The sequence below is a fragment of the Oncorhynchus kisutch genome, linkage group LG3 (assembly GCF_002021735.2).
Source record: "Oncorhynchus kisutch isolate 150728-3 linkage group LG3, Okis_V2, whole genome shotgun sequence".
Taxonomy (NCBI): Eukaryota; Metazoa; Chordata; class Actinopteri; order Salmoniformes; family Salmonidae; genus Oncorhynchus; species Oncorhynchus kisutch.
This window is the reverse complement of record NC_034176.2, coordinates 19903659-19924766: the sequence shown is the minus strand read 5'-3', so window position 1 is coordinate 19924766 and position 21108 is coordinate 19903659. Positions and strand designations below refer to the sequence as shown.

The 21108-nt window shown below is 42.1% G+C and overlaps 2 protein-coding genes across 3 annotated transcripts; one reads left to right on the top strand and one right to left on the bottom strand.

Moving 5' to 3' along the window:
* Positions 1 to 922: 922 nt before the first annotated feature.
* LOC109876948 (protein FAM219A-like) lies at positions 923 to 12377 on the top strand. Of its 2 annotated transcripts, none has more exons than XM_020469292.2 (6): positions 923 to 1312; positions 2654 to 2759; positions 3995 to 4097; positions 4321 to 4401; positions 7734 to 7788; positions 10695 to 12377. In XM_020469292.2, exons 1-6 carry the CDS (start codon positions 1244 to 1246, stop codon positions 10851 to 10853), a joined length of 573 nt encoding a protein of 190 aa, XP_020324881.1. In that variant the 5' UTR covers positions 923 to 1243; the 3' UTR covers positions 10854 to 12377. The 2 variants fall into 2 exon arrangements, with proteins under 2 accessions (XP_020324881.1, XP_020324874.1); XM_020469285.2 differs by having other exon boundaries at positions 948 to 1312; positions 7734 to 7809.
* A 362-nt stretch (positions 12378 to 12739) lies between these two features.
* Positions 12740 to 17949, bottom strand: klf9 (Kruppel like factor 9). Its single transcript, XM_020469277.2, has 2 exons — positions 17092 to 17949; positions 12740 to 13919 (listed from the first exon to the last, which is right to left on the bottom strand). The coding sequence occupies exons 1-2, from the start codon at positions 17531 to 17533 to the stop codon at positions 13642 to 13644; spliced, it is 720 nt and encodes a 239-aa protein (XP_020324866.1). The 5' UTR covers positions 17534 to 17949; the 3' UTR covers positions 12740 to 13641.
* Positions 17950 to 21108: the final 3159 nt, after the last annotated feature.

Genomic DNA, 21108 nt, shown 5'->3' with positions numbered 1-21108 from the left:
CACACACACACACACACACACACACACACACACACACACACACACATACACACAATGCTTTGGGTCAATATGAGGGACCATAAGCCTACCACAGCCTCTGCTGTTTGTCTCATTGCCCCCAGTTGACTATTATCACAAAACCTATGTTTGGAGCGCCATCTGCTGGTTCATACTGGCCAAGACAACTGGCCCTTGAAATTATAATTAAAAAAAATATTATCGTCTTCATTAGTATTGATAAGTTTGCAGTTAGTACATGATATTGCTGCTCTCTGCTGTAATGGCAACGACAACATGTTGTTTTAATTGGGAAGAATAGGCAGCCTATAATAGATGTGATCCGGCAAAGAATTAGGCCTAAATATGTTTATAAAGAAACACTTTGTTTTTATTAAAAAAAAACTTGTATAAAAATGTAATATTAGAGAAGAGGTCTGGCACCCCTCTGAGCCTGGTTCATCTTTAGGTTTTTCCTAAGGAGTTCATCCTGGCCACTGGGCTTCTGCTTATGCATTGCTTTCTCTTTGGGGTTTAGGCCAAATATATGTTATTTATTTTGTGATATAAAAAGGGATTTATAAAATATATTTTGTCATTTAATTTTTTATATAGCCTATATTTAAGCGTCAAGGCACGATGGGTGTGGTATATGGCCAATATACCACTGCTAAGGGCTGTTCTTATCACGACACAACTCGGAGTGCCTGGATACAGACCTTAGCCGTGATATATTAGCCATATACCACAAACAACCGAGGTGCCTTATTGATATTAAAAACTGGTTACCAACGTAATTAGAGCAGTAAAAAAACATGTTTTGTCATAACGGTGGAATAAGGTCTGATATGCCCCGGCTGTCAGCCAATCAGCATTCAGGGCTCGAACCACTCAGTTTATAAATAGTAGTATCTTTATTGGAGTTATGTCATAAAGAATCACTGGTCCACATTGTCAGGCCATTGTGGAACAGGTTTATGCTCATTCTCGAGCGGCAGTAAGGCGGGCGAGACCATTATGGGCGAGACCGATTAACGGATCCGTACCCGGAAGTGGGTGGTTGAGTCACCGACTGGTCACTACAGATACTGCCTGCTGGGATGAGGCAAAGAACCGGAGAATCGCAGAGATTGATAGAAATCTGAGAAAAAGAAAATCTCAGACATAATTGATCACACTAAAACACACGGCGCTGCCGTATTATTAATGACCTTGGCATAAACGGTAGAAATAACACCTCGCCAAAATGATGGAAGAGATACCGGTAGATAGATTTCAGGTGCCTAGCGCTGTTCAGGCGGAGATGCAGCCGCTTGTAAGTGGGATGTTTTTTATAGGCTACAACTTGTGATGATAAATTAATGCATTGGCTAATAAAGTCGGTTCCTATACTGTTAGACTAGGCTACTACATTTTTGACGCTATCAATTTTGCCTGTAATGTATTGTTGAATTTCGATATTGGCCTGGTGTTAATTTGTTGCATTTTGTTTTAGCTGTCTGATAAATGTAGAAAATGTCGCATTATTGGTAGGCAACCATAAGGTCACGAGAGTATGCATGGCTTTATGGCGATGAGAAGCGAATTTAAGACGACCTTGATCAATATCCGTTTTTCAAGTGATCGAGCTGCGTAGTGAGCATCGGTGATGCTTGGCGAAAACAACCATCCCAACCTCGCAGAGCCATCCGCTCTTGGGACAAACAAATGAGACAAAGCCTGTCATTGCAAAAATCGTAGGTAGTGGATTGGCATGTATGTAACAGATCATGTTATTATTTAATTGTTTGCTATTTATGAATATTACAAAGCAATTGGCTGGCCTATCGGAGCGAGTAAGGCCTATCCCCCCTTCGATTACTTCATCATGCGGTGACTGCGTGGAGCGGTACCCTCCACGGCAGCATATGGCGTTTCACTCAGAATCAAACCCGCTCGTTGCATCAGATGCTGTAGGCATATAGTTAGTGTTGTGTCTCAGTAGACCATGTTAGTTTGCTGTATCGAGTTCGTTTTTCAAGTCCATGGGTGGGCAATAATTTTGGCTTAAGGGCCACATCTAGATTTAAAAATTCAGTGGAGGGCCACACAATTTTTTCCTGAGCAATTTGTTAATCAGAAGCAATTTGCGGGCCTGAAAAGGGGAAGTTATTTTAAAACGTATAGGTCCATTATAATTTCTACATACTTGATGTCTAGTTTTAGACATTCAAGAGTGGTCTTCCTTTTTTACTCAAACCTCCCTCTGGCCAGATTGAAGGGCCGGATTTGGTCCGTGGGCCATATGTTGCCCACCCCTGCTTTGGTGGAACCTATCTGGAATACCATGATTCAGCGAAAGTGTTTGTCTGTATCTGCAGTGGTGTAGCTTTTGGGAGTTGTGAGTGTAATGTGTGTCATGGCAGTCAATGAATGGACTGTGTACAATTAAGATGTGACAACCTGACAACCTTTGATGTGTGTGTAAAGTGCATATGTGTGTGTGAGCCGGACAGGAAATCTCACAAGTATATTTTTCTAATACAATAGCAATAGGCCTATTGTATTTACTAGCCTATACATAAAGACAATTTCATATAAACATCCCAGAACGTGAGTCGTGTGACACCAATCTCTCACTACTGTGATGCAATTTAGAACCTCTCTCTCTATCCAGGACCCGGCATCGTCCACGGCTTCTTCTTCGGAGGCAGACTCAGACACGAGGGAGGGCGAGCCAGTCACTATTAACTACAAGCCCTCTCCTCTGCAGATGAAGATAGGTGAGCGTAAGAGGTCTCAGCAGAACCTAGTACCTCTGTTTTCAGCACCTTGGACAGTGGTCACATGTCCGGAGAGCAATACAAAGATGTTTTGGGAAGAAATACAAGATACTGTAGAAGGGAGCAATACAAGATACTGTAGAAGGGAGCAATACAAGGTACTGTAGAAGGGAGCAATACAAGGTTCTGTAGAAGGGAGCAATACAAGGTACTGTAGAAGGGAGCAATACAGGGTTCTGTAGAAGGGAGCAATACAAGGTTCTGTAGAAGGGAGCAATACAAGGTTCTGTAGAAGGGAGCAATACAAGGTTCTGTAGAAGGGAGCAATACAAGGTTCTGTAGAAGGGAGCAATACAAGGTTCTGTAGAAGGGAGCAATACAATGGCTAGGTTTAGTGTCAAGGCTTAAAAGGCATACATACCTGTATAAACACATTGAAACACCTCATTGGGATGTCTAGAAAATGACATGGTAAAATAATGACTAAATGTAACAATTTTGTAAAAAGACATGTCTTTGATGAGCAAACCCTACTCATGATCCCCTTTTAACAAATGTTCCCATAACATCTGGGATGAGGGAGGGAGTCACTGTTACTGTTGGATGGCCCTAGTCCCGCACACCAGATATTTCCTTGCCAAGCCCAGAAGGTCTGTTATACCTAGCAAGCTGCAGTCATTAGCCTGACTTATGTACCCCCTATTCCCATCCATATTCTTGTGTGAGGCAACATGAAGATTTTAGAAAATGTATTTGTGTTCTTTCTTTTTTATGGGGAAGGTTTTCCCCACAAGTGTGACACATCACCCACAGATTAGGATACTATCATAATTTTTTGTCTATGTGAAGCTTCGCCCTTTAGTTAGAAGGTAGCTAACTAGCTACCATTTATATCTTTCCATTTGGAACCACGCCTTGTAGGTCTAGTAATGTGATTTGCTAAGATCGAATAATGACAAAATACCTTACTCTGTAAATTCACTCAGAAAGTTGACTCAGTAAGTTCATTAGGGCCAGAATTGAGTCGTTCTTGCACCAGGTGTGAATGTGCTGTGTGTGTATAGTCTGGGGATCTGTTGATGGCCTTGGTCTGTCATCTTTGACTCAAAACCAGATGACCACTTGAATGGTGTCAGGAGACTGGTTATCTGAGAGCTGCCATGGCAGGATTGTGTCTGTGGCCCTCTATATTTGTCAATCCTCAATCCTCTGATGTCACATCTTGTGATGTGCAGAGAAACAGCGAGAGCTGGCCAGGAAGGGATCACTGAAGAATGGCAATGCAGGAAGTCCAGTGAACCAGCAGCCCAAGAAGAACAATGTCATGGCCAGAACACGGTGAGAGCTGACCTCGGTCCTGACTGGGGCCTCCTCCCCTTTGGCCCTTCATTCATTGTTTTCTTTCTCCCTATGTCCCTCTTCACTGGTATATACAACCCCTCCAATTTCTTTCACTCTCTTCATTCTGGTCTGTTCTACCTCTTCCTTCTTGTGTTCTCACTATCCTGCCCACCTCTACCTTTTCCCTCTTTTTCACTCACTCCCTCTCTCCTCTCCACAGGCTGGTGGTGCCCAATAAGGGCTACTCCTCCTTAGACCAGAGCCCTGATGAGAAGCCCCTGGTGGCCCTAGATACAGACAGGTAGGTGATATCGTACACACATAATGTCACGTGTCTACCATCACACTTTACTATCAGACCTACCAACATGGATACAGTATTTAGGTTATCAAATCAAATCAAATTTTATTTGTCACATGCGCCAAATACAACAGGTAGACCTTACCGTGAAATGCCCACTTACAAGCCCTTAACCAACAATGCAGTTAATAAAATATTTACTAAATAAACTCAAGTAAAAAATATAAAAAATCAATCAAAAAGTAACACAAGACATTTACATAACAATAACTAGGCTATATACAGGGGGTACGGGTACCGAGTCAATGTGCGGGGGTACAGGTTAGTCGAGGTCATTTGTAAAGTGACTATGCGTAGATAATAAACAGCGAGTAGCAGCAGTGTAAAAAAAAAGGGGGGGTTCAATGTAAATAGTTTGGGTAGCCATCTGATTAGTTTAGTTGTTCAGCAGTCTTATGGCTTGGGGGTAGAAGCTGTTAAAGAGCATTTTGGTCCTAGACTTGGCGTTCCGGTACTGCTTGCCGTGTGGTAGCAGGTTGGCCCCAGTGAAGTACAGGGCAATACACACTACCCTCTGTAGCGCCTTGCGGTCAAGATGCTCTCGATGGTGCAGCTGTAGACTTTTTGAGGATCTGGGGTCCCATGCCAAATCTTTTCAGTCTCCTGAGGGGGAAAAAGTGTTGTCGTGCCCTCTTCACAACTGTCTTGGTGTGTTTGGATAGTTTGTTGTTGATGTGGACACCAAGGAACTTGAAACTCTCAACCCGCTCCACTTCAGTCCCATCAATGTTAATGGGGGCTTGTTCGGCCCTCCTTTTCTTATAGTCCTCAATCAGCTCCTTCGTCTTGCTCACATTGAGGGAGAGGTTTTTGTCCTTGCACCACACTGCCAGGTCTCTGACCTCCCTATAGGCTGTCTCATTGTTGTCGGTGATCAGGCTGTTGTTTCGCAAACTTAATGATGGTGTTGGAGTCGTGCTTGGCCATGTACTGGACATTTACTCCTGAGGTGCTGACCTGTTGCACCCTCAACAACCACTGTGATTATTATTATTTGACCCTGCTGGTCATCTATGAACATTTGAACATCTTGGCCATGTTCTGTTATAATCTCCACCCGGCACAACCAGAAGAGGTCTTGAATGCTGAGCTAAAGTCAATTAACAGCATTCTCACATAGGTGTTCCTTTTGTTCACGTGGGAAAGGGCAGTGTAGAGTGCGATCATTTAGGCAGGTTACCTTCACTTTCTTGGGTACAGGGACTATGGTGGTCTGCTTGACACATGTAGGTATTACAGACTCGGCCAGGGGGAGGTTGAAAATGTCAGTGAAGACACTTGCCAGTTGGTCCGCGCATGCTTTGAGTAAACGTCCTGGTAATCCGTCTGGCCCTGCTGCTTTGTGAATGTTGACCTGTTTAAAGGTCTTGCTTACATCGGCTACAGAGAGCGTGATCACACTGCTTCAGTATTGTTTGCCTCAAAGCGAGCATAAAAAGCATCTAGCTCGTCTGGTAGGCTCGCATCACTGGGCAGCTCGCAGTTTGGTTTCCCTTTGTAGTCCATAATAGTTTTCAAGCCCTGCCACATCTGACGAGCGTCAGAGCGGGTGTAGTAGGATTCAATCTTAGTCCTGCATTGACGCTTTGCCTGTTTGATGGTTCGTCTGAGGGCATAGCAGTATTTCTTATAAGCGTCTGGATTAATGTCCCGCTCCTTGAAAGCGGCAGCTCGAGCCTTTAGCTTGGTGTGGATGTTGCCTGTAATCCATGGTTTCTGGTTGGGAAATGTACATTGCTGTACAAAAGTTTAGGGTCACTTGTTTTTGAAAGAAAAGCAAATTTTTTGTCCATTAAAATAACATCAAATTGATCAGAAATACAGGAATACAGTGTAGACATTAGTTAACACAACATGCCAATTGAACACAGGAGTGATGGTTGCTGATAATGGGCCTCTGTATGCCTATGTAGATATTACATTACAAATCAGCCGTTTCCAGCTACAATAGTAATTTACAACATTAACAATGTCTACACTGTATTTCGGATCAATTCGATGTTATTTTAATGGACAAAAAATGTAGTGTATCGACTGTGGGGACGATGTTGTCGATACACTTGTTGATGAAGCTGGTGACTGAGGTAGTATACTCCTCAATGCCATTGGATGAATACCGGAACATATTCCAGTCTGTGCTAGCAAAATAGTCCTGTAGCGTAGTATCCGCGTCATCTGACCACTTCCATATTGAGCAGGTCACTGGTACTTCCTGCTTTAGTTTTTGCTTGTACGCAGGAATCAGGAAAATAGAATTATGGTCAGATTTGCCAAATGGAGGGCAGGGGAGAGCTTTGTATGCATCTCCGTGTGTGGAGTTAAGGTGGTCTAGAGTTTTTTTCCCCCTCTGGTTGCACGTGACATTTGCCTGTATTAAAGTCCTCGGCCACTAGGAGCGTCGCTTCTGGATGAGCATTTTCTTGTTTGCTTATGGCCTTATAAAGCTTGTTGAATGTGGTCTTAGTGCCAGCATCGGTTTGTGGTGGTAAATAGATGGCTACGAATGATGTGAACTCTCTTGGTAGATAGGGTGATCCACAGCTTATCATTAGGTATTCTAACTCAGGTGAGCAATATCGTGAGACTTCTTTAATATTAGACATTGCTCACCAGTAGTTATTGACAAATAGACACACACCCCCGTATCTCATCTTAGCAGACGTAGCTTCTCTGTCCTGCCGAAACACGGAGAAGCCAGCCAGCTCTATATTATCTGTGTCGTCATTCAGCCAAGTCTCTGTGAAACATAAGATATTACAGTTTTTAATGTCACGTTGGTGGGATAGTCTTAATCGTAGATCGTCCAGTTTGTTTTCCAATGATTGCACATTGACCAATAATACCAAGGGTAGTGGTGGTTTACTCACTCGTCGACAAATTCTCACAAGGCACCCAGACCTGCGCACCCTGTATTTCTGTCTTTTCTTCACGCGAATGAAAGGATGAGGGCCTGGTCTCCGGGAAGCAGTATATCCTTTGCGTTGGACTAATTAAAGAAAATATCTTCGACCAGTTTGAGGTGAGTAATCGCTGTTTTGATGTCCAGAAGCTCTTTTTGGTCATAAGAGACGGTAGCAGCTACATTATGTAGAAAATGAGTTACAAACAACGCGAAAAAACTAAACAAAATAGTACAGTTGGTTAGGAGCCCGTAAAACTGCAGCCTTCCCATTGGGCGCCATTGTGACAGGCATGAGGTGAATGTACATATAAGATCAACAGTGATGACATGAATCTATGTAAATGACCATCCACTTCCCTTTATGTTGCAGTGACGATGACTTCGACATGTCCAGATATTCCTCATCGGGATACTCCTCAGCCGAGGTGAGATGTGTGAGGGACCAGGTACCTATGCACTCTGGGTAACACTACCTAAGCCCGGAACAGATACAACAGCCGACATAAGGAGAAACGAGATGAGACAAAACTAACCAGTTTTAGAATTTTGTGTTGTAGAACAGCTGCCTAAAGAAGGGGCATTCAGATCAAAAAGACAATACATGTGGTTGCGACCGTTTCCACTGTGATGGTGCCTCTTTACAATTTATTTAGTTTTTATTTATTTAACCATTATTTAACAAGGAAAGTCAATTAAGAACAAATTCTTATTTACAATGATGGCCTACCCCGGCCAAACACTAACCCGGACAACGCTGGGCCAATTGTGCGTCGCCCTATGGGACTCCCAATCACGGCCGGTTGTGATACAGCCTGGATCACAATGACTGATGTACTTTGAAACAAAGCTGCCTCTGGTTGTAACAAGTTGTTGTAGCAAATTAGTATCGTGAAATGCATGCACCAGAAACAGGGTGGACTTTCGTGACTTGTCAGAGAAATATCAGCAAGTAAGGCTAGCTAACTGCAGCAAAATAGCTATCTGTCTGGTAGGCTAGCTAGCTAACGGCTTGGCTAAACACAGAACATCTGCACACTGTTAAATGGACACGTCTCTTCTTTAGCTAATATTTTAGATATTGAATCTTAGAAACTCCAGCAGCTGACATGAGACGTTCTAAAACTAGATCAAGCAAACCTCGGTTCTAAAACTGCATAAAAACTGTCTTGTCTCGTCTCAGCTGTTGTATCTGTACTGGACTTTACAGTCATGCCTGGCCATTGCTACTCATCCCCACCACACTTACAATCTTCATGTTCTCTCCCTTCACAAACCTCATTACAGTAAATGCAGATTACTGTTGGATAAAATCTCAGGCTACCTTTAATCATTTAAGGTCACCACAACTGACCCATTCTCAAAACCACTTACATTACATATTTTAGCCTTATGTCTTTGTCATTAAACCATTTAGCTACTGTAACAAGACTGTCTTCAAAAGCCTGATATGATCGCTGAATTAAGTCAACTTCAACAACTTATGATAAAACAGTGATTATGGCTTTCACAGTGTAACAATATGACTAGCCTTCAGTTACATGGGTACTCCTTGAAGACTACTTATCTGAGAATACTCATCTGGGAGGAGACACACTAGTCTAGGCCTCTCTGATTCCTCCTGGTCATTATTGTGTAATACAAGTGAAAATAAAAGCAAGGTCAGTTGATAAAAAAGGGGTGTAGGCGATGGTCAGGCATGTTACTAAGGGGTGTAGGGGATCGTCAGTCATGTTACTTAGGGCTTTCACCGTGTGAAAAGCCTTTAGTTACATGGGTACACCTTGAAGACTACTTAATAGTCTTAAGTCTATGGTAGAGTTTCTGCAGCCCCAGTAATGTGACATTCCCCTACACCCTCTAGTAACATGACTGACCATCCCCTACACCCCTAGTAACATGACTGACCATCCCCTACACCCCTAGTAACATGACTGACCATCCCCTACACCCTCTAGTAACATGACTGACCATCCCCTACACACTCTAGTAACATGACTGATCATCCCCCACACCCTCTAGTAACATGACTGACCATCCCCTACACCCCTAGTAACATGACTGACCATCCCCTACACCCTCTAGTAACATGACTGACCATCCCCTACACACTCTAGTAACATGACTGATCATCCCCTACACCCTCTAGTAACATGACTGACCATCCCCTACACCCTCTAGTAACATGACTGACCATCCCCTACACCCCTAGTAACATGACTGACCATCCCCTACACCCTCTAGTAACATGACTGACCATCCCCTACACACTCTAGTAACATGACTGACCATCCCCTACACCCCTAGTAACATGACTGACCATCCCCTACACCCTCTAGTAACATGACTGACCATCCCCTACAATACCTTAGTAACATGACTGACCATCCCCTACACCCTCTGGTAACATGACTGACCATCACCTACACCCTCTAGTAACATGACTGACCATCCCCTACACCCTCTAGTAACATGACTGACCATCCCCTACACCCTCTAGTAACATGACTGACCATCCCCTACACCCTCTAGTAACATGACTGACCATCCCCTACAACACCTTAGTAACATGACTGACCATTCCCTACAACACCTTAGTAACATGGCTGACCATTCCCTACGACCCCTTAGAACATAACTGACCATCCCCTACGACCCTTATTAACATGACTGACCATCCCCTACAACACCTTAGTAACACGACTGACCATCCCCTACACCCTCTAGTAACATGACTGACCATCCCCTACACCCTCTAGTAACATGACTGACCATCCCCTACACCCTCTAGTAACATGACTGACCATCCCCTACACCCCCTAGTAACATGACTGACCATCCCCTACACCCTCTAGTAACATGACTGATCATCCCCTACAACCTCTAGTAACATGACTCACCATCCCCTACACCCTCTAGTAACATGACTGACCATCCCCTACAATACCTTAGTAACATGACTGACCATCCCCTACACCCTCTGGTAACATGACTGGCCATCACCTACACCCTCTAGTAACATGACTGACCATCCCCTGCACCCTCTAGTAACATGACTGACCATCCCCTACACCCTCTAGTAACATGACTGACCATCCCCTACACCCTCTAGTAACATGACTGACCATCCCCTACAACACCTGAGTAACATGACTGACCATTCCCTACAACACCTTAGTAACATGGCTGACCATCCCCTACGACCCCTTAAAACATAACTGACCTTACCCTACAACCCCTAGTAACATGATTGACCATCCCCTACACCCCTCAGTAACATGACTGACCATACCTTATACCCCCTAGTCACATGTGCATATGTCCACCCTTGCAGCAAATCAACCAGGACCTGAATATCCAGCTGTTGAAGGATGGTTACCGGCTGGACGAGATCCCTGACGACGAAGACCTGGACCTGATCCTGCCCAAATCTGTCAACCCCACCTGCATGTGCTGCCAAGCCACCTCCTCCACCGCCTGTCAAATCCAGTAGCCCACACATCTGTGAGTTTACTCTGCCATTAGAGCGGCGACAGAGAGCATTGATAGAATATGATAATTATATGAAAACAAATAATCAACTTATCGGGCAGAAAGTTAAATGTAAAAAGAAAAAATAGAAAAAAAGGAAAATTAAGACAAACAAAAACATTTAAAATACGACTAACAGTGATTACTTCCTCCTATGGTAGGACATGCACTTCTGTTTGTGTTTGAGATCTGGGAGGAGACACACTAGTCTAGGCCTCTCTGATGCCTCTTCCTGGTCAATATTGTGTAATACAAGCAAAAATAAAAACAAGGTCATTTGATTTAAAATATCATTTTCATGTCCCTAAATAGGAAATATTATCTTAACTGCTGGTGATAAAGCTGCTCTGCTTACTTGACTTTGTCATATTTATTGCGTTTTATTTAGTTCATTTTTGTAGTTATATACTTTTTATTTAAAGGATCTGTATGATTGTATGTACTGGGGTGTGTTGTAAAGATGAATATCTGGTATCTGATACTGTAATTTGGTCCTGAAAGCAGGGTTGTCTAGCACCGGCCTGTCTAGCAGACTCATTCAGTCTACCTTGACACTCTTGCCCTGTTTCTTATTGTACTGGTTGGAGGTATTTATGGTTTTTAGGAATGAATGCATTGCAAAGGGATGACATTCATGATGAGCACCTACTGTAAAGGGATTGGGAAATGTATCTGAATTGGCTGTTTGTTCCCACATCTTACACATTCTGCTACTTTGTCCATTCTTCATTGATTTATTACATTTGAATGTGTTATTCTTGCACATTTGAGTTTGTTTGGGTTCTAAGGTAATATGTGTATGGTGATTAAGGTGATTGCTAACCTGCGATGACCCTTATTCAAGAGGATGATACAGCACTCTATCATTGGACTCATTCTACAACACAATACTTTTCCAGTTTGCTTACACAATTCACCCCAGTAGAGGCCAAAGGGAACAAGTGGTTTTGTTAAGTAAAAGTATAAGCCAACTTTAGATAGCTTTTTGGATACAGGCTGTTGACATCCTACCATGCCCCTCCCACAATGTGTCTAACTAACCACTCCTGCTATCTTGATTGGCACAATCATTCTAAATAGTGTCAATAGAGCAGACACGCAGCAGGGGGTGGCATGCAGTTTATTTTCCTCTCGTGATTGGTTGGAAAGTGATCAAAGGATCATAAGTATCATTAACTTTGAGTACTAATCCCTCACTGAGTCCTTCACTCGACCACCTCAGAGTTGATTTGCGATTAGAGTATGCCTTAAAGTAAAGAATATTCAAACAAAATGTGTGTATTTATTGCCAGTCTCATGACCTAATGTATTTTAAAGGGATTTGCAGTATGAATGTACGCATTTAATTTTTTCCAGTTAGACAGGTGATTATTATTATTTATTTTACTATTGTGTTCTCATGTAGACACTTACATTCTAGTATTTAACAATGTTACTGTCCTGTGTAGTGTATAACATCAATAAACACAAAGCCAACTGAACCTGCTTGGGGTGTCTACTGCATACTGGGGAATTTTTCTAAATGCATTTCTGTAGCCAGGTGCATTGATAATGTAGCAAAAACTCTCTCACAGGGTGACGGCAGGTACTAAGTTCATTAGCAATCTAACAATGAACATGTAATGGAATACACTGTTGAAATAAGTAAGTGTACTAAGTTCATTAGAAATCTAACAATGAACATGTAATGGAATACACTGTTGAAATAAGTAAGCCTACATGCTGACTGGAATGTATTTAGCTACATAAAAAAATGCATATGGGGCAAAAAGAATGGATGAAATTTAGCCTACAAAATGATGACACCATCTTGGCTCCCTATAAAATGACACAACCTCACATAGATCATACTGATGTACAAAGAATTGTTTTAATGTTAAAAATATCTGACATAATTAACTACACAGGTATTTACAGTGAGCAATACTATCATAAATTAGTTATCCACAGGTTGACAGATGGAGCTTCAGACTTTCAGAACATTAGAACAACTTCAAAACATCCAAGAATGCTGAGCATGAATTCAATCTGAAAGGCACAAAGTATTACACAATCCCCTATACAAATACAAAAATAATGTACAAAGTTCAAAAAATGTTGCAATACTGCAAATGTTGTAATAGTAATCTAAGCTGCAACACACAACTTTACATTCTATTTGGATAGTTTCAGTTGGCAATTTGACACCTATCTCAGTTGTACGAGTAACCCGTCTGTGACTTGGAACACAAATTTCACTGCACTGCTTTGTGTTATAACATAACCATAATTTAGGCAATTCATTATCAACTACTAGCACACACACACACAACTACCAAGGTGATTTATACCATTACATTATGGAGCACTTTAATACATAAGGCCTCTCATTGTCTGGTAGTGTAAAAACAAAATGTCCAAATAAAAAAATGACATACTTCACATATATTATTACATTGCTACTTGATGTACAGTATTCCTTGTAGAATGAGTAAATTAAATATTAAGCGAAAAGGTGAATGGTTCTACGATTTATACCGCTTTTCTCATTCCAGTGATAATATTGCTCACACCACTAGGGGTCACTAGAGACCAGTTATTACCAAACAAAACAAACAGGGCACTGTTCAATAGGGCACTGGGCCCACAGTAGACAAAACATTTTCATAACATTTTGCCCCCCAAAAAAGTGTGATTGTTTATTGGGTAAATAAAGTAACTAGCCTACTTTCACCTCCCTGTAGTGTATTTTGGTTGTGCGTGTGTGTGTCTCACACCTCAGTAGGGCTCTGGTCTCCAGAGTCGCAGGAGGAGAAGGAGGCGGAGGAGCGGCTTCTTCTGACTGTGGGGCCCTGAAGCATGCTGGGGTGAAAGCCTGCGTGGCGGCGGGCGTGTTTGGTCAGATGATCACTCCTCATGAAACACTTGTCACATAGCGGGCAGGTGAAGCGCTTCTCCCCCGTATGTGTTCGGTAGTGGCGTGTCAACTCGTCCGAACGCGAAAACCTCTTAGTGCAGTCTGGCCAGGTACACTGGAATGGCCTCTCACCTGAAGAATCATAGCCACCAAGAGGACAAAGAGAAGGAAGAGGGAATAAGTGGAGTCATTCTGAGGAGTTCTCAATGACAGAATGAAGGTCAACATTTTTCATAATAAATCAAATTGGCTAACATTCCATCTCTACAGGTGTGCAATTGAGTGAAAATTCAGGTTATGAGACATCACTTACCATTAAGCACTCAAGAGCTATTATAATATTGAATTCTTATAACAAGGCTATATAACAATAATATGTTCTCTATGTATCAACATTTATGCGAAATTATAGATATGTCAGGAACATTATAAGAGTTGAGTCTACATGCCAGGTCTATATGTCAGGAGTCTATATGTCAGGAACATTATAAGAGTGGAGTCTACATGCTCATTATTATACCGACTGATCAATAGCATTTGTACTACAAATGGGCCTAATTCATTCAAGTGTTGAATTCCTTCATGACCAGGTAGCCTGTCTAGAAACAAAAATATGAGTGTAGTGAAATATGTGATCTAAGAGGAAGGGGTGTTGCATGGTTACCAAGGACAATATGTGGGCTTGAGTGGGTTTATTACAATAATATATCCAGGCTACACATTAAACATAGGTAACAGGTCCTTAACACTTGGTTGAAATGGTGTGCTATAGACAGGCTGGTTGATTAGCAACAAAACTGACGTGTGCGCAACTATGGGGCAAAACAGACAGGGTTTACTTAGACCGTTGACAACATGCAAACTATATTTATTCTCCAAATGTTTATTGAAAACATAAATACATTTGAACAATGAGTACCTGTTGCCTCTAATACATTTCTACAGTTGTTGGTATTATCTATATAGTCACTTTACCCCTACCTACATGCACATATTACCTCGACTAAACTGTACCTCTGCACATTGACTCGGTACTGGTACCCCTTGTATATATCCTCGTTGTTGTGTTACTATTTTTCCTTTAGTTTATTCATTTTTCTTACTTACTTTTTTAAAACTCTGCAAGTAACGTTAAGCATTTCAAGGTAAGGTTGTTGTATTCGGCGCATGTGACAAATACAATTTATATTCATATGAAAATAAATCAAATGTACAAATGAAATGCTAGCTAGCTAGTCAAAACACCTCAAAACAAGACACGGTATCAATAACAAGATACAAAGAGCTGAAACGAGCCACCTACGATTCCGCAGGACAGCTTCTTGTCATTGTTGCTAGCTATCGGACCATTCACAATCATAACAACGTACGTCTTCCGGACACATCCATGATCCACTCCTCGGATGGGGCCACAGTGTCTCCTGACCCCTCCTGTCTCAGCCTCCAGTATTTATGCTGCAGTAGTTTATGTGTCAGGGGGCTGGGGTCAGTTTGTTATATCTGGAGTACTTCTCCTGTCCTATTCGGTGTCCTGTGTGAATCTAAGTGTGCGTTCTCTAATTCTCTCCTTCTCTCTTTCTTTCTCTCTCTCGGAGGACCTGAGCCCTAGGACCATGCCCCAGGACTACCTGACATGATGACTCCTTGCTGTCCCCAGTCCACCTGGCCATGCTGCTGCTCCAGTTTCAACTTCCACCTGACTGTGCTGCTGCTCTAGTTTCAACTGTTCTGCCTTATTATTATTCGACCATGCTGGTCATTTATGAACATTTGAACATCTTGGCCATGTTCTGTTATAATCTCCACCCGGCACAGCCAGAAGAGGACTGGCCACCCCACATAGCCTGGTTCCTCTCTAGGTTTCTTCCTAGGTATTGGCCTTTCTAGGGAGTTTTTCCTAGCCACCGTGCTTCTACACCTGCATTGCTTGCTGTTTGGGGTTTTAGGCTGGGTTTCTGTACAGCACTTTGAGATATCAGCTGATGTACGAAGGGCTATATAAATAAATTTGATTTGATTTGATTTGATGAGCACGCATCATTTTTGTGACGTTGTCGACCAACCCGTCTATAATGACGCGTTCACAATCTAGTCGGAACTCTGAAATTCCCGACTTGTAAATGGTTGAATGCGGCACGTATAGAACTACAACCAACTAGCAAGTCAGAAATCTCAGTTTCTTAATTCTGACTAGCACGTGAACAAGGCCTATGCAGCCTAGTGGAAGTTTGAATAGAGTACCACAGTATGAGTCATAATACCCATAAAACCTAGCAGTCAAACATGGAAATAGTTCCAATCGTTTTTCCACCTTTCCCATAGGGGATTTTAGAAACACTTAAAATAAGGGCTGTGTTTCGTGTTGGCTTACGTTACATTTCGATAACCGTGTAAATCTCTCTAGGACAAGGTGTCTTTAATCAATATATTCAGCTCTATTTATTTACTGTCATATTCAAAAATGCAAATTAGCATCAAAGTAAACATGCAAGACTACAAGTCCCTGAAAGTCCCAAAACCACTAGGTGTTATGGGTATTATAACACCTCCACTCTATGTGCCGTATCTACATGTCTAGGAAGTCAGTTTCTGTACTACTATGCACACTGTTCTCATTTCTTGCTCAACAATTTGTGTCAACCATTGTGAGAGATTGAGGACTCATCTTTGTATCCGTGCCATTATAGCATCTGTGACAACATGAACAGCTCCATTGAGGCAATCTCCATTTTGAAGTAGTACATTTTGTTCGTCATGATTGGCTGATCCCTCCTGACGACCTGTTTGGACATGACTCCAACAGGGTCATCGGGAGGGATCAGCCAATGAAGTCGGAAGTCCCACCCAGTTGGTTAAAGTGGTGGAAGCCCTCAATTGCGCTGCCAATGCTAATACTGCCTTTTGGTCACTAGAGGCCTCTATGATTCTCTATGGTGTCAACAAGAATCACGCCGCCCTTTGCGCACACACCTCTCTGCCCATGGACACACCTCCGCATTAAAAACACACAGGAAGACAGTTCATGTATAAGTTGAGTTATGTACAACACGCACACATACTACAGAGCTAGGCACGATGGTTATCTAGTTTCTAGAATACACTAAATCGAATTGTCTTTAGTACAAACTATGAGAGCCATATCATTTTGCAATGTTCTACTGAAAAACTGACTGGTCAAAGTTATGTTCTCAATAATCTCTGCGCCAGTGTGGGCATACAGAGCTAGGCTATATACCAGTATAGACTATCTAGTTTACTTCTATGTATGTATGTATCTATGTAGCCTAACCTTTACAACACTTACCAGTGTGCACTCTAAGGTGGGCTTTAAGGTGGGAAGACTTGCCATACATCTTCCCACAGCCGCTGAACGGGCAACAATGTCTCTTCTCTGAGGACACATGCACAATCACAGCCTTCTTGTTCCGTGACTGCTTTTCTGTCGAGGTATGTTGCGCCCTTGCTGTGTCCCCGCTCACCCTGTGACCGCACAGGGATCCGTTAACCATGCTGCTGGCATCACTTTGGCCCAGACATCTACTACCCCCACCACATGTCTCACTGCGTGTTATCTGGTTACAGTTGTTCAGGTCGAGCAAAATCATCGCCACCATTAACAAAGTCCTGTTTTCTTGGTTCTCTTTCGACATGTCTTCTTTCGGTTTGGCATCGGGACAGCGGTCCTCCGGTGGCCGGCGGTTAGCGATGGAGACTAAACACTCAGCAGCGAGATCAACCTCCGACATTGCCGAAGCCTTTATTTATTTAACCGGTGACAAAAATATGTTCCCTAAACGGATGCTGATATTTTTGCCTTTGATAAATGGACTCTCCTTGTAATTTATCAGGTGGGTTATCTTCACACCACAGGGATTTTAGGAAACATGTGGTTTTCAGTTTCACATGTGTCGTCTTTGTGTCTCAAAATAATACTATTTTACAGAAACGGATCAAATAAACGCTCTTTGGTAACTAGGCTACTAACTAGATAATTATATTGATGTTTGATTTACTCCTCTGTAGCCTGTAAATAATTAATACGGTCCTGGAATAGTGTTGTAGGTTCTGCTGTCTTCTTTCTCTCCTCGCAAATGCGTCAACTTGTCCTATTTTACAGCATGAAGCTGTTCCCAACTCCAAGAAACAAATTCGCGGAATCCCAGGGTGTCATAATAAAACAGGGCTGCAATTGGCTACGAGTAGAGGTGACGTATTTTTTGTACACACAACTTGGAATAGCTCGTTCATATTCATTGATGGAAGGGATGGTCGGCCAATCACTGGATGAACAATATGAAAAGGGGGACTGTTTCTGTCATGCCACACATCATTGTTGACCAGACTGTGCGAGTGTTCTTTTTCAAGGGTTAAGACAAGGCGCATTGCAACACAATTCCTCTAGCTCATTTCCGTAACACATTTCTTCAGCACCGAACACGTCTCTTTGAGAAAAACGATTCTTTTTTTCCCGTTAAATGTAAGTGTGTTTCTCTCCAGCGTAGCCTATAGCCTCACATGACAATTAAAAAGTTACATTTATTTGGGAATATCCAGCGCTCAAGATGCAAGTACTAACTAGATCCATGACGTAGACATAGTTCTGACCCTGTTTTATGCTAAACTCATGAGGCATTTATGGATTACATTCTTCAAGAATCATTGGGAAAATATAAAGAATTATAAATACTGTAGCGAATTCGAGGTGTAGCCCCAATTAGGACTTGATTGGTCCAGCTACTGTCAAGCCAACACCTTAAGGCCCGAACCTCTTGACGAGGTCACTAGGTGTTGTGTTAAGGTCACTACAATACTATTGAACAGCTTCCCAAATCCCGAACTGTAGCCTACTTTGAACTTTTGGGGTTATTTTCTTAGCTCAGGGTTATACACTGAGTGTACAAAACATTTGGAACACATTCTCTTTCCATGAGAGACTGATCCCTTATAGCAAAAGGAGGTGCAATTCAATATTAGGAAGATGTACCTAATGTTTTGTTCACTCAGCGTATAGCCTAATAATCATTCTATTTTAATTTACCAACACAAGCTATAGGCTACATGTGAATCTACTAACCTTGCATAGCCTATTATAACCACCGCGTGTCTTCATGATGTTTCAGTAGTTTGTCATTTTACTCTCAAGGGAACTCACTAATTTCAATGTTGCTCTACTTGAGTTTCTGATAATACATTTCTCTGTTACAACTATGGCATACCCATCTGCAAATGCATACATAGCCTGAAGTCCAGGACCTGAGAGGTAGGAGAAATCAGCCAATGAGGCTGCTTGTAACAAGAGCCTCTCCAAATGTAAACCCCTTTCTCCGAGCTCACCAGGACACAGTTCGAAGAAAAAATAAACAGTGTTGCCACTTGTCAGGAGAGAATATGTTGCTACAATCCCCACCGTGATAGGCACGTGCCTGGTTTAATTAGGCTTGAGGCTTATTATATTCTACCCCAACCCGGTTAGACTTCGGTTAGACTATGCCTTGGACCTAGCCTAATATCAGAATTAAATTATAGCCCCCCCAACACACCCATGTCTGGTGGCCTAGTATAGCCTATAACAGGATATAGGCTATACGAGTGTGGGAAGACGTCGTGACCATAGGCTGTCGCCTGAATCTACAGTCTGCACTGGAATTCTCCATTGCCCATAAACACGTCATTGGATGTCTGTTATTGCCGCTACACCCCTTACCGACAGCATATCACGTTGGTACGCTCTAACATGTTATTCTAACCAACACCGCCTCCCTGTGTGTTTCCACGTGCGACTGTAGAACAGAATGTTCTCTTCCGTGAACTGAGTATGAACTCGTGCGCCATTGCAGTTAAGAGGGCCAAGTTCCTCGAAGATTAGGCTACAGCTATAGAGCTCCCCAGTTTGTAGTCCTAATACCGTATCTGGTTCGTTCAGTCATCCTTATAGGAAAATGAATGGGGAAAGAATAGGGTTATGGAATAGGTTAAACACCGAAAATACGGTCTCAGTAGATCTTATACGTTTTTGTTGTACGAGATAATAGCAGTCAGTTAACATGACCTTTATGAATTATGATGCATTTGTGTTTTTTATCATTACATCAATTATTCAAAATGTACAAAAAGTGACGTTAGTTAATGAATATTGTCTCATTTAACAAAACGTATAAGATCTCATAAACTTCCCGTGTTTACCACATACCTTATTTTCGTCGATTATCAAACCCCCCTACAAAAACGCCATTGGTTTTACTCATAGGCTTTGTTCAACGAACCATGGCAGAGTTAGTGCCTACAAAAAGACGCCATTACTATTTCTCTCTATTGGCATGCATCTTTGTTTTCATACAGGCCTATCTGCAATCTATAATAGTTGTCCCAGATAGCCTACGTTCCAAACAAACATATAGTAATGCGTTTTCACACAATTCTTACATTTTAGTAATTTAGCAGACGATCTTATCCAGAGCGATTTAAAGTTGTGAGTGCATACATTTTCGTACTGTTTTAAGCTATAGTTTGTATCAGAGTTCGGCAATTTGTTACATTGTATTTATTTATTTTTTAATTGGTTTCACGTTGCCAAATGTCAAACGAACTAAAATGCCCAAACAAAAACATGTTTCCATGCAAGTCATTTGTTTATTGGACAAAAATACTCACCTTAAATCCATTTTTTATTATCATAAAGCATCACTTGTGTCTCCCAATCATCATATTGCTTTCGCTTTGGTCTTCCAACAGCATGCGCCAGGAAAGAGCGCAATAGCCGCTTTAACTGCGACATTAATAGGCTATATTCAGTAGCCTATATCCCTGATCTGTATAACATGCGCTCAAAAATGCCCTGCTACTCACAACATGTAAGAGATTTCAAGTTATGATGCTGCATGGATTTCATCAAATGCTCGCAGTCAAACAACCAATAATAATGCGGGACTAGCGTTCTTTTTCTGTGTTTGGTCCAGACTGCGTTCAAAACTGCAGCTGTTGTTCGAATTGAATTAGGCCGAGATCACACTTTTTGAGCGAACCATGGTGCGTTGTTTAGTGCGCTCCCAAGTGATCTCGGTCCGATTCCATTCGTAAGCTACCATGGTGCGGTTTGCTGCAGGTGAGAACCCAGTCCAGACCAAACACAGGAAAATAACCAGAGGCTCTCATTATTGTTGCTTGGTTGTTTGACTGTGCAGTACCAGATTTTGCCAGTCTGTAACTTGATATCTCTGAAACATTCCGTGATAAGCAGTTCATTTACAGTAAGAGCACATTATCTGATGCAGATTAGGGGAGACGGGGGCTATACCGGGGATATAGGCTCAGTGGCGACCTG

Bases quoted from the DNA above. Each gene is read 5' to 3' on its own strand.
- LOC109876948 (XM_020469285.2), top strand. From the start codon at position 1,244: ATGATGGAAGAGATACCGGTAGATAGATTTCAGGTGCCTAGCGCTGTT. The intron at 4,098-4,320 runs GTGAGAGCTGAC...TCCTCTCCACAG, and splicing joins AATGTCATGGCCAGAACACG to GCTGGTGGTGCCCAATAAGG. The intron at 7,810-10,694 runs GTACCTATGCAC...CCACCCTTGCAG, and splicing joins TGAGATGTGTGAGGGACCAG to CAAATCAACCAGGACCTGAA.
- klf9 (XM_020469277.2), bottom strand. From the start codon at position 17,533: ATGTCGGAGGTTGATCTCGCTGCTGAGTGTTTAGTCTCCATCGCTAAC. The intron at 13,920-17,091 runs GTAAGTGTTGTA...ATGATTCTTCAG, and splicing joins CCACCTTAGAGTGCACACTG to GTGAGAGGCCATTCCAGTGT.